Raw genomic sequence first — 13,452 nt, 5'->3', positions numbered from 1 at the left:
TTGGAACTGCATAGCTAGCTCGTAAAGAGACAGGGCCGTAAAGTTCAATCCAAAAGTTTAGTTTTGTGCCAGGGGTGAGGCTATATGAACATTAAGGGTCATATAATGAATATATCTAATACATAATCAATGACTACTGAAAAAACATGGTAATCTTAGTTGTATTCGAGTGAATGCCAAGTGAAGGCTTGATCCACATTCATTCAGTACCCTGGAAAGCAGAGAATAACTGATGCCTTTGGTAAAAAGTTACGTGTCCCGTAAGAGCGAAGGATTAGATTATTTGTCGAGCTGCAACAATAGAGCCTAACGGCAAAGTGTCCAAGGACCTACAAGTATAATCTCCAAGGTAATAGTCTGTAAAAGTGATTTGTCTTTTCCATATGCCAGCTTTGAAGACTTGTGCTACCAAGCAATTTTTGCAGAATACTAGGGGTGCAGCAAGACCGCAGATAAAATGTGCTCTAGGGGTGGCCCTGATGACACTTCCTTTGAGGATTTATAAGTTCTCATGATTGTTTCTCTTAACCAAAAGGAAATTGTGTTTTTGGATACTTTCTTTCTCAAGCAATCTGTGCTCACAAACAAATTGGGAATTTTAGGCCTAAGGTATGCTGTTCTCTTTAAATATTTATGAATTGCTCTCATGGGACAGAGTAAAATATGATTTCGGTCATCAGTTACCTCTGAGAGACAAGATTGTGAAAGTCATATCTGATATCGTTTTCTACCGGAGAGGCCATTTTACTGGATAACATTAATGATGTGTGTCTAACATGGTTCTATCATTGCTAGCTAGAGCTACAAATTAACAAATAACGTCAAGTAATCATGTAACATGTAACTATAAACCTCATCGGTAAAATAATATTAACCTCGGTTCTGAACGACTGAGTGGTTCTTAACGTCCGAGTGATCTCCAGTGACACCGGAGATCCGATGACAAAGGTCCGTAATCGTGAAATCGTGAACACCAGCGGTAAGATAATGTTAACCTCAATGCTGAACGTCTGTTTAATCTCCGGTGAAGCCGGAGATTCAGTGAAAAAGGACCGTAATAATGAAATTGTGATTAATCATGAAAAAGGTTCGTGTGCATAAGGCCGAAGCCGGAGTCAGAGTGCCGGGTTTCACCGTTGCACTCCAAATATCTGACTAGTTCCCAACCCAATGAGTATCCATTATAGCGGAGTATAACTCAAGGCGGTGAACGTTCCGAAGAGAACGGAACTACGGGTAGCGGCATAATGCGATCCCAAAATAATGACTCATACACTAACGGAACCTATTAATAATGCTATCTATATTAACAGTAACCACATCAATAAAACGTAAATACCATCAAACGTAATATCGTAACCCCGGAGAAGAAGAGGCGGCAGGGATAACTCGTGAGCGTATAAAATGGAAAACGGGAAATCCACCTCTCCTTACTCGAGATTAAGAAAGAAAATGAGAGAAAGGGTAACTCGTAACTGTTAGTAACAGAAACCGAGAACTCCATGCTCACGCTTTCATGGTTACATTATAAAGAACCAAAAGCACACAATAATATGATATAAGAATAATGATAAAATTGTAATAACCAAGAATGAAGAATAACGACAGCGTAACAAATAAATAAAAAGATAATAGTCTAAAACGACCACCTTCAAGAGGCGTGTACTTGAACTATAACAAAGGCAAGAACGTTATTCTTCGTTCGTCCAAATTGGACTTGCTAGCAAAAAAAAAAAAAAAAAAAAAAAAAAAAAAACCATAGTAAAAACAATAATAAAATAATGATAATAATAATGGTCATAAAACCTAAGTGATAAAACCTAGATGACAGAGTACCAGATGGGCAATATTAACTTGAAATACTAGCGAAGCGAATCAAACCAACATGGCTGCCGACACCAAGGAAGGCAAATCCCCTCCCAAAATTAAAATCCACAATAATGGAAAAGCACAAATGCCCGGTACTGAAAAAAGCTGTCAAAACAAACTATGGTACTTAACATTGGTAAAGGTGAAGTAGCAGCGTCAGTCATGATGAATTAACGCCCAACACGGGAAAAACACCAAAAGCACAAATAATACGACTATGCAGGCAAGTCCAAAACAGAAGGATGACCTAGAGGGCGTTTGTGTTGGGTGACGGGGCGTGGTCCAAGTGTGGTTTCTGGGGCCTTTGTTACGGCCCTTCCCTTTGATGAAGGAATTATCTAAATGGAAGACATCCTGTGAATAGTGGTTTTCACACGCCCCTGATGTATACACGACACCCACGAGGTGCTTGCGCGAGGGTAGTAACCTCTGCATGCCATGCTTTTATCTTTCTCTGGTATATTTGGAAGATTTATATCAGAAAAGTATAAAGAAGGACTCTTTTCACCGGCCGTCACAGGTTGACCCAGAAAAAAAGATTTACAATGTTGAACACTTGCAAGCATATCCTCATGTGACTTTTACCACCACAAACCATAATTTTTGACACAAACGGATAGAAAGACCATCTGTTTGGAAGAACCTGATTCTTCCTACTCAGTTAATTAGTTAGGATGTTCATGTTTCCCGTAGTAAACTGGGGTAACTAGCCAGAGATTTGTTCATCTTAGGAAAGGTTACTCCTAAAATTGGATTAATAAAGAAAAACATTTCTAAAGTTCCATCTGTGGAATTTCCCATGGCTGAACCATATCTAGTTTCTAAGGAATTGATAAAGACGGCAGTTGTACTGTAGAATAAACCTTCTGCCTTTTACAAGGTAATTGTGAGGCTAATAATAAATGTGATTGTGTTCCTACTTGCTCATTAGAAACTTTCTTTAATATGCCATCCGACTTATTAGTTAACCCAATTGATAACTAAGAATGGAATTTCATAGCAGAAGTAACATTATACTGCATTTTATAATACTTAGCTGGATATACAGTATTTGGAATATACTGAAGTATCTAAAATGTTTCTTTTAAATAATACACAAAAGGAATGCTGTATCTTCCTCTCAACTACTGTCTGTCATCCTCTTTAACTGAATGGTAATCTCTTTTTGAATATTATTCATTGTCATTATCCAAATCATTGGTTCACATCTGCCACATGGCTTCAACTATAAGTAAACGACCTGTTTTTCAATGGTTCCAAGGTTGTTTTCTGTCAGAGGTTGTAAAGTACCTGTCACAGCAAGGATTAGACTTGAAGGTCCTGGTAACCCTTGACAATGCTCCCAGACATCTACAATATATACAGGTTATCCATGACAACGTGGTGGTGGAGCTATTTCCTTAAGACACTAAATCACTTACCTAACCAATGAACTAAGGGGTCATTGAGTATTTTACAGCCATTTGAAGGAAACATGTGATGGCCAATCTTCAATTACTGTACAATTTTATCTGGAAGTTATGCAGTATAGAAAAAGTTCCACTATTGCCTCTATGCAGTAGAGGAAGCTTTTGAGGAAATGTCGGTGGGCTGACTGCATCACAGACTTTAAAAGAATTGGTCCCAATGATTTCTTCCATGAAACTGTAAGAATACTGTACCAAAAGCACAAAAAGTGACCAGCAAAGGCTTCCAGGAAGGGACAGAGGACTAAGTGTTCAAAATGCTTGATGGGTATGATGCTGAGCTGACTGAGGAGGACCTTGAGGAGTTGGTACACTTAGCAAGTGAGGTAGAAGAAGAAAATTACAATGAAAGTAAGGGTGAGGAACATGGCATTACACTAAAGTTTAAGGAGATGTCATGGGAGCTGGAGGCATTGAAAAATACCTCCAGTATGGGTGCCTTCAAGTTCACGTGTACCACAGATGAAGTTTTTTCTCCATGCAAATACTTCAGGGGTGCAGTAAAATAGCTGTGTGCACACAGTGATGATTTGGTAACAGCAGTGAGTATTGTTACCAGGAGGGGACATAGATAGTGTACACAGATTTATACCACTCTCTGAGATCTCTGTTACCTAATCCCACAAATGGCAGGGTCCAGCAGCATAAAAATTTTAAAACTTCATCCTCTCACCACAAAATGTGGGTCCTATAACCACATTTCTATCATGATTGTTTTATAACTAAAATATGTTTTGAGTATCTTTTAGGGAATTCTTAATTCTAATAAATTCCTTAATAAACCTTAAGGGGACCATCCGCATTGTCCGCCTTTTTTTTTTTCTAATGATCCAAAATACACCATTTCTACATATGTTTTAGACACACATGATACCTTCATCATATACAAATTCAGAGTCATTTGATAAAAAACTGATTTATTAGCAAAAATATGATTTTAAAAATAATTTAGGTACATTTTCCCCCACTAATACGACACCAATTGTATTGAATCTAATACCATAAAAACGACTTGATAAACCAAACAATTCTGTCAAGACAGATTTTTTTTTTTTTCCCCTCATCTAGACCCAAAATGATCATGAAAAAGAAAGTAAAAAAAAAAAAATCAAAATTCCGGTTGACAGAATTGTGGGATTTTTATTCCTCTTTTCAATGATATCTTTCTCTCTAATACCGAACTAAGAAAAATGTACTCAAGTGTAAATAAGTGTGTTTTTGAGTTATGAGCTCCCAAAGATTTGCAACAAATTTTCACTTCTTTTCTTAAAGAAGTCAAGATAACATTATTATGATAACTTTTATTGTTTATTCATACATAAACACACACTAAACGAGGTATTTGAACCCTCAATTTACTATTACTATGTTACGAGTTGCCACCAATCTCTCATTGTTGCCAGTGTTTTAGACAGCATGTTTCAGCTTTGTACTCTTATTTATGTTTTGCTCTCCTCTTGGTTCTTTTTTCTTGTTCTCCGCTTACTTTTTGTTCTTTCTATCACCTTAGGTAACACTGGCCTTGCTATAAAGTTCCCGAGGACGTCGTGAAAGCACAAAGTAATACGAACTTCAAGTAAACAAACACATGCATTATAACTTCTATACGTCTCTGGAAACTCTGGCTGATGTTCTCGTAGCTGGTAGTTTTCATTTACCTACCCTCTACCAATGCCTTCCATTTCTGCCAGAAGAGAGAGAGAGAGAGAGAGAGAGAGAGAGAGAGAGAGAGAGAGAGAGAGAGAGAGAGAGAGAGAGAGAGAGATCAACTATTATTTGATTCTAAGAGAGAGCTGAACATTGGTATTTAGTATTTTGTATAAATGGCAGTTTAAAATAATTTAGAGAGAGAGAGAGAGAGAGAGAGAGAGAGAGAGAGAGAGAGAGAGAGAGAGAGAGAGAGAGAGAGAGAGAGAGATATGTAAAAATAAACACAAATATGATTGTCAAATTCAGTCATGCAGACGACGCAGTAAGGATGACGTCATCATTTAAAGACCGCTATATCTTCATTATTTGGAAAAATAATTGACTATTTGTTCTTTCTATGACCTTAGGTAACATTGGCCTTGCTACAAAGTTCCTGACGACGTTATGAAAACACAATATACATGCGAACTTCAAGTAAACAAACACATGCATTATAACTCCTATACGTCTTTAGAAACTCTGGCTGTTGTTCTCGTAGGAGTAGATTTCGTTCAACTACGCTCTACCAATGCCTTCCATTTCTGCCAGACATATGAGATTTCGAAACTAAGTGAAAAAATTGCAATATATATGCAAAAATAAACACAAAAAGATGATTCTGTCTAACTCAGTCATGCAGATGACACAGTGAGGATGACGTTATCATTTAAAGACCACTATATCTTCGATATTTGTAAAAATAATTGGCTGAAACTTCTGGAGAGCATGTACAAAATGTTTACGCATACATAGAAGCAATAAAACAATTTTGGATTTCTGAAAGTTGGTACAGTATGTCAAAACACCACAGCGGACGGTCCCCTTAAGTGTCTTCCTACAATACAATTTCCTAATTATGGAAGACTGGTTGTCTTTGTGCTGAAAAGGGTTCTTTAAGTCTCTAGCAAAAAGACTTATTAAACCACTTTAGGGCACTTGCTGATCTTTTTTCACACATAGGGTTTTGATACCATACTTTTAATTCAAACTAATCTAATGAGACTTTGTACTCTAGATCAAATATACAGTATTGGGGGTATTTCAATATCAGTGACCCCTCTTACAATTCATCACACGAGACTTATGGTCCCCAACAAGGAATGTCCTTTATGGAAGTTCTGGAGGAATTTCGGTAGACAGTAAAACAGTGATTATCTGATACCAATGACGTGCCTTGGTAGGCCTCTCAAAGAAGGCTATTTCAGGCAGTAAAAGGTAAGCAGAACATTTCCCTTATATTTTCAAAGTGCCTTGATGGGTCTCCAAATGAGGATCATCATGACTCTCAGTTTTGAATCATAGCATTTTTCTATATGAAATCCTAGTTTCAAAAGGAATTGCCAAATTTTGGTATTAAATCTGCATACGCTGATTAACTTAGTTTATAGGAAATACATCAATTACTTCAGAATATAAAAAGTCCCACTTTTGTGCTCCAGTGTACTGTATATGATAGAATAAAGACTATAAAGCTTACCATAAGTACATCTCCCGCAGCAGTTCCAATGAGGTAAGTGGTTTTATCACCAGGTCGGAAGTGCATAGCTGTAGCAGGAACTTTCTGTGGAAGTACAAGACATCTTGATTCTCCTTTTTTAACAAAATCCTCTTCTTCACTGTCTTCACATCTGCCAAGCAGTCTATCCAAGCCTCCAGCAATATTTAAGGATAGCCACAAAGGAAGTCGCACATTCAAAAGACCTGGTCATAAATGAGATTAAATGACATTCACAAGTAAATACTGGGCTGATTTTGGGTTAAATAGCTACCTATTGCATTTTTACACATCAAATTGATATATTCGTACAACTGTAAAAGTTATAACATTAACGGGTTGGCCAAAGGCAAAATTGATTACCATAATTATACCTCGTGTTCAACTCTAGCTTAATACTGTAGTAAATAGGACATACAGAATACAAGTAATTATTGACTATCTATAAATATTAAGTTTTTTTACATCATATATACAGTACATAATTCTAAAAATCCATAAAATTAGATGGATAAATCCTAAATAATTAGACCTGGTGGGTAAAATGCAAGAAAGAGAGACCAAAGAATTTCAGGAAAACATAAAATGGACAAATCTGTATACGAGAATGAATAAATATAATGATAATGACTTACGAGTACAGCAAAGTATTGATCCTTTAACAAATATCCATTCCTTCACAGTACCATCTTCAGATGAGGAAATCAACACATAAGCAATCTCGGGTGAAGGACTGGTTGAACTTTGCTAGAAATATAAAAAAAGAAAAAAAAAACATAAAAAGAAAATATCATTATGCAGTTCAAAATGGCAAAATTATTGTTTAAAATTTTATACCTACTTCTGCTTATAAAAACATACATTTTCAAATGTAATATGTCCAATTATATACAGATTAGGATTCAAAAAATAAATTTCCTAGTTAATGAACATCAATGATAGTGAAAAAAGTGCTAGATTACAGTAAGTAGGAGAGCCACAGGGAATGGTTTATAAGGAAGTCTAAGACAAGAAGTGTAAATGTTCACAAGGCTATGAGAAGTTTAAAATAAGAAATCAAATGTAGGAGCAAAATTTGTAATATAAAAATGGATTCTGAATGGAATGGGAAATAGTAAGTATTTGCAAATAATAAAGTAATGATAGTGGATACTGAGAAGAAACTGATAGGGAAAACGAAGAAAAACATCAGAAATTAGTGAAGTTTGCACAGGGCTGAAACATTTATTGTCAGAACCTGAGCACTAGAAATGTTTTGAATGTAAAGGGATGCCTGGAAGAGGGAGTAATAATCATAATTGATGGTGAAAGATTTGATTTATTAATCTTTTATAAGTATTTAGCAGTAAATATGAGGGATGGTGGTAGAATAAGAAAATAAGAGAATTGCAGAAGGGGTGATGTTAGGTAGGTACCAGGTTAAATGAGTAAGACTGAAAAATGCCTTTGAGCTCCAAAGGAAGTCTATGTGGAGTATAACAAAAATTAATTGTGAATTTTAAATGGAAAAGAAAGTTAGATTCTTGACGTCACAAATTTCCTTAGTATGCATGTTTTACGAAGAATGGAAAAGGTAACAAATGTGGAAAGACTTAGAAAAGTAAAAAGAGGTTAATGTACATGGAGGAATTAATCAAGTTTGTTTTAAGTTGGCTTAGTCATGGGAAATGATAGAGCCTAATAAGTTGGTGTAATGTGCATAATCTGAGTGTTATGATGGAGCATGAAAGACAGCCTTAGGAAGGATAGGATAGATATTGTATAAAGTATATTAGAGTGGAAGGGTCTTGATATCTAAGAAGTAATCAGATGTTTAATGTCATACTAATTATACCTTAATGTAGGCTTATAAAGGGAACTATGTTAAGGAAGTTTTATACTGTACAAAAGAAGTCATTCGCAGTTAAAAGTAGGGATACAGTAAGGATTGATGTGTTATTTTTCTGGAGCCACCTGTTAGAGAAATTAGCCTAATGATGAATACGAAATACACATGCTATTATAAAAGATATATTCCTAGCAAGTACTATGCTTCATTTATACCTGCATGTTGATCACAAGCTTTCTGAAGGATGGAGGCTTGTCTCCTTCTGAAGTTTTTTTAGCAGCACCACCACTGAGAACTTGAGACTCTCTCCATTCAACAGCCCAAACAGGTCCCGAGTGCTTATCAACACTTACACTGTCAAAACAAATACCATTTTACTGTAAGAATTTCAACAATGGCTTCTTCAATGCTTTATCATTTGTTTTAGTATTTAAATGCGCCCTTCAACAAAACCTACAAAATTCTTTGTTTCTTTTATCATTCTTCAAGAGTTTGATAATTGAAATTTCCAAGATTGTGTAGGTTATAATAGGAAAAAAATAAGAGCCATGATACAAGTAGTAATGTAATAAAAAAGGGATTTTGATGAAGGAAAAATCTATTTCTGGGGAGAGACCTGTGACGCCCGGTGAAAAGGGTCCTTCTTTACACTTTTCTAATATAAATCTTCCAAATATACAAGAGAAAAATAAAAGCATGGAATGCAGAGGTTACAACCCTCGCGCGATCACCTTGCGGGTGTCGTGTATTTAACAAGGGCGTGTGAAAACCACTATTCACAGGCTGTCTTCCATTTAGATAATCCCTTCATCAAAGGGAAGGGCCATGACAGGCCCTAGAGAATACAGTTGGGCTACCCCACCGACAACTACTACTCGCGCTCTCCAGGTCATCCTTCTGCAAGAACATATGGCTTGGCAAGGAAAGGTAGGTCCGTACAAAAATAACCGGGAAGGGTTTCACCGGGCGTCACAAGTCTCTCCCCAGAAATAGATTTTTCCTTCATCAAAATCCCTTTTCTGGGTCGATCTGTGACGGCCGGTGAAAATGTACTAGAGAATGCCTTCCAAGCCCAATAAAGTAATAACATAATGCGGAGAATACAATCACCATGTACGACAATAATATAATATAATATAATAATGTAAGAAACGTCCAATTACCAACTAGCCAAATGACATAGACTAAGATGACAAGGAATCACAACATTTTAGAAAAACACTAATCCCTATCATTTACACAGTGCATAAACAAAAAAAGGAGTAAAATAAAATTGCATAGCAATTATATTTTATGTAGTTTACTTTTGCATGATACAGTCTTTACTCAATGAGTAAAGCAAAACCCCATTTGCCCCCAGGGATGGCTTATGAAGTTTCATCATTTAACATTGAAAATAAGTTTGTTCCAAAACTTGAATGACATGACTGAAGGTACAGTATTATAACTCATTACTCTGTTAATGACATAACACACCAACCAAAAGGGTTACCATTTTCTTTGGACAGTAAGTGACAGGGCCATCTGGTAATTAACAAAGGAAAAACTGTTAAGTCTAGACCAGAGTACAGATTTAAGGGTAGCCCACCACTTATGATCTTAGGTTGTACTAGAAATGTTTTTTTATAGTTAAATTATATTTCTTTTTAGTTATAACAAACTCTGTGAGTAACAGCTCTTAGCTGAGTATAATTATTCCAAGTCAAATCTGATCTGTTACCCTTCCAAAGATGATAGGCCTTCTGCTTCTCCAAATATGCATGTCTACAATCATCATTGAACCAGAGTTCAGTAAATGCATTTGAAATATCGGTAAAGGGTGGCTCCTCACTTATTGACCTATTCTTTCAACTATCTAGTTCTAGAAATGGAACTCGGTGAGATGAACTGTTATCCTCCGCTTTTCGCGAGGGTTAAATTCCAGGACCCCTCATGAAAAGCAAAATTTTGTGAAAAGCATAAGAAACTAACTTTTTGCTTTTTATGGATATTTTAAGCCTTTATAAACCATCCCCACACAATTACAAACTTTTCCCACACTCCTATGAACATTTTTGGTTATACCGTACACAATTTATGCTATACATACAAGTGCACTGCTGACTACGGTACACTTGAGGTTAAGGTAGCCTAACCTAGATCATGGGTGTGGGACTGTAGTCCATTGTACTATATACATTTACTACTGCATACGTACAGCACTTCGTAGTTTAAGGCTACAGGATATGGAAAATTTCTCTACAACATTACTATGTTATTTAAGGCTCTGGGACAAGAATTCATCTAAAATATTACTACGTAATTTAATGGATGCAGGATATGGAACATTTCTCTGTAACTACTTAATTTAAGAAAAATATTTGGCTACATATGTTACTTAATCTTATTCCTGAATAATTTCTAACTAATTCTGCATGGGGTACTCACCCAAGATAATCACTCCAAAGAAACTTGAATGCTGATGAAAATGAATTAGCTGAGCAGTAGATGAAGAAGATGATGATATTTACTGCACAGCCAATCGTAGGGTCTCATTGAATGCAGTAAGTAAATACTTCAATGCAAGTATCACAAAACACATAAGTACAAAGTAGCATTTGTAGATGTACAGCTCACATAATGCAAAGTAGATCCCAACAAGGAAAGATGCTGCCTGACCTAGCATCATTCTCTCGAGTGATGTTGCGCCCGTGGGCCAATCAACAGCTAAGCCAGAGATTATCACGCCCTGATTAGCTCTCTCATTATCCAGCTTAGTGTCAGTCGACATAAGACAAGGGTATTTTCCATCATGCATTCTTTATTTGTGATATTTCTTACAATGTGTTTTCATCTAGTGTTTTTCTTATTCTTACTAATTTTAATTTGTCAAGGTCAAAAATTGTTTTATTGTTAAAATAATATAAATAATTAATAATCTAAAATCTTATCTTCTGTGACACTGGCACATTTCTAGGATCGTCATGAAATTCAGGACTATGGCTGGCTTGCCAGAAAAACTCATCACAGTGAATTCATGAAAAGTGGGGTGCCACAAATATACATTAATTTTTCCCTAAAAGATGCATTAAATTTTAAATTATGATATAAATATGCAGACAACACAAATGAACAATGCTCATGCTGGATAAAAGCCTAATAGCAAGTTCTTTGCTTTTTAAGAGTGTTGATATGAAGAAATTTATAATGTTCTTCAAAGGACTTACCTAGAATCCATAATTAATTGTGGTGTAGGTGTGTCAAGCTGATATACAAGTAAAGTTCCATCTAAAAGAGCTATGCATGACAGCTGGGGTGCACTTGGGCAAGTGCTGATTACTGTAGGTGGACCAGGGAGTGGTAAGCTGAAAAAAATTAAGAATACTTATACAGTCTACATATATACCTTGACATTTGCATCATTGCTTAAAGATATAAAACACATTATGTTCCTCACTAGCCCCTGTTCAATACTTCAAAATTTAAAAAAATGTAGGCAAAAACTAAAATGAGGTAAAAATTTAGCTTTGGGTTAGTCTTATGTTATAAATATAACCAAATACAGGCATAATAAACTTGGACAAATATTTCCCATGAACATACAGTGAACCTATACCTATTGTAATATGATTTAATGCACAAAGGTTGCCATACATAGTAATACTCTATGTAATACTCTATATAATACTGGAAAAAAATACACTATTTAAATGTTTTACATAGGCAGAAAAATTACATTGCCTTTACTTTATTGCTCAATTATTTTTCTAATAAAAAATATGTTACCCTGTATTTCTACAGTAATAACTCTTTCCTTCTTCTTTGTCTGCACCTTTTCCCACTTTTATGTGGGGTCGATGTTTCTGTCCCATACTTCATCACTGGCAAGAGTTATTAGAAAGAAATACAGGGTAATGTATTCTTTTATTAGAAAAATAATTGTGAGCAATAAAGTAAAAGGAATGTAATTTTTCTGCCTATGTAAAACATTTAAATAATTTTTCTTAAATGTTTTTCATAAGCAGAAAAATTACATTCTTTTTAACTCTTGCCTATCATCCTGAAATTTTATTTTTGAAATTTGTTTTTCGCTACCGCAATACAACAAATTACAACTATTCAATTTCACAATGGGACTAGAGTGGTATTCTCGCCACATAATAGTACAGGGCATGAGACCGAAATTAAATGAAAGATAAGCTTGGGATGAAGAGCTTTTGGTAAATAAAATGAGATTATGCAAAGCAAAATTACACTTTCTCTAAACATAAAAGTATTTAATCAGATGGTCTTACTAGTATTAATTTATGTATCAGAAACTTGGAGCCTTACTGATGCCTTAAAACATAAGCTTGTTAAAACTGAAACAGCTATGGAAATAACGATGGAAACATCACTAAGAGACATAAAAAAGAGCAACATTGATACAAGAGCAAACTAAATGCATTTAACTGTAAAATGACACCAAAATTAACACACTAACTTGAATAACAGAGGTCATCACAGCCGTTTCAATGGACTATTTGTATATGTAATCTTGAGGTAAATTTTGAAAGAAACAAGAATGTTTTTGTTTAATTTCTTAAATTATTTATGCACATAGAATATTGACTAAACATACAAAATTTATATATAATTTGAAAACCTATTTATTCAGCTACTGTATATGTTAAAAAATATATACCGTAATTTATTTGAAATACTGTTTTTTTCTATATAATACTTTTTCTACACTTTCTGTGCCGCAACATTCCACTATTTTTTTGTCCTTATTTGTAAATATTTGGGGGAAATTTGTAGCGATGCAACATGTAAGTATTAAGCTGTAAAATAATACCTAAAAGAACACTAACATAGATAACAAAGATATTGCAACCATTTCATTAAACTTATTTGCACCAGTAATATTGTAATATTGTAGTAAATTTTGAAAGAAAACAAGAATTTTATTGTTCAATCCCCGCTATCATTTAAGAACAACGTATTTACTAATTATATAGTTATAAATCATTTGAAATATTTATCCAGCTATATGGAAAAATACATTATTGCATTTAATATGTCATCTTTCTAAACACTGGTACCATTTTCTACTGTTTTCTCGTTTTAAAACATTTCACTAAATT

At 34.9% G+C, this 13,452-nt stretch overlaps 1 protein-coding gene across 1 annotated transcript in view; it reads right to left on the bottom strand.

The window, feature by feature from the left end:
• LOC137645858 (dynein axonemal intermediate chain 4-like) overlaps window positions 1–13,452 on the bottom strand; it is a 244,609-nt gene that overhangs the window by 58,493 nt on the left and 172,664 nt on the right. Inside the window, exons 9-12 of the mRNA XM_068378847.1 lie at window positions 11,554–11,691; window positions 8,563–8,701; window positions 7,155–7,266; window positions 6,502–6,725 (exon numbers count right to left, since the gene is read on the bottom strand). Coding sequence (XP_068234948.1) covers window positions 6,502–6,725; window positions 7,155–7,266; window positions 8,563–8,701; window positions 11,554–11,691 — 613 coding nt within the window. The remainder of the gene's footprint in view (window positions 1–6,501; window positions 6,726–7,154; window positions 7,267–8,562; window positions 8,702–11,553; window positions 11,692–13,452) is intronic.

Source organism: Palaemon carinicauda, chromosome 8 (genome assembly GCF_036898095.1).
Source record: "Palaemon carinicauda isolate YSFRI2023 chromosome 8, ASM3689809v2, whole genome shotgun sequence".
NCBI classification, from domain to species: Eukaryota; Metazoa; Arthropoda; class Malacostraca; order Decapoda; family Palaemonidae; genus Palaemon; species Palaemon carinicauda.
The sequence above is the reverse complement of the archived record's forward strand: the minus strand, read 5'-3'. Positions and strand labels throughout refer to the sequence as shown.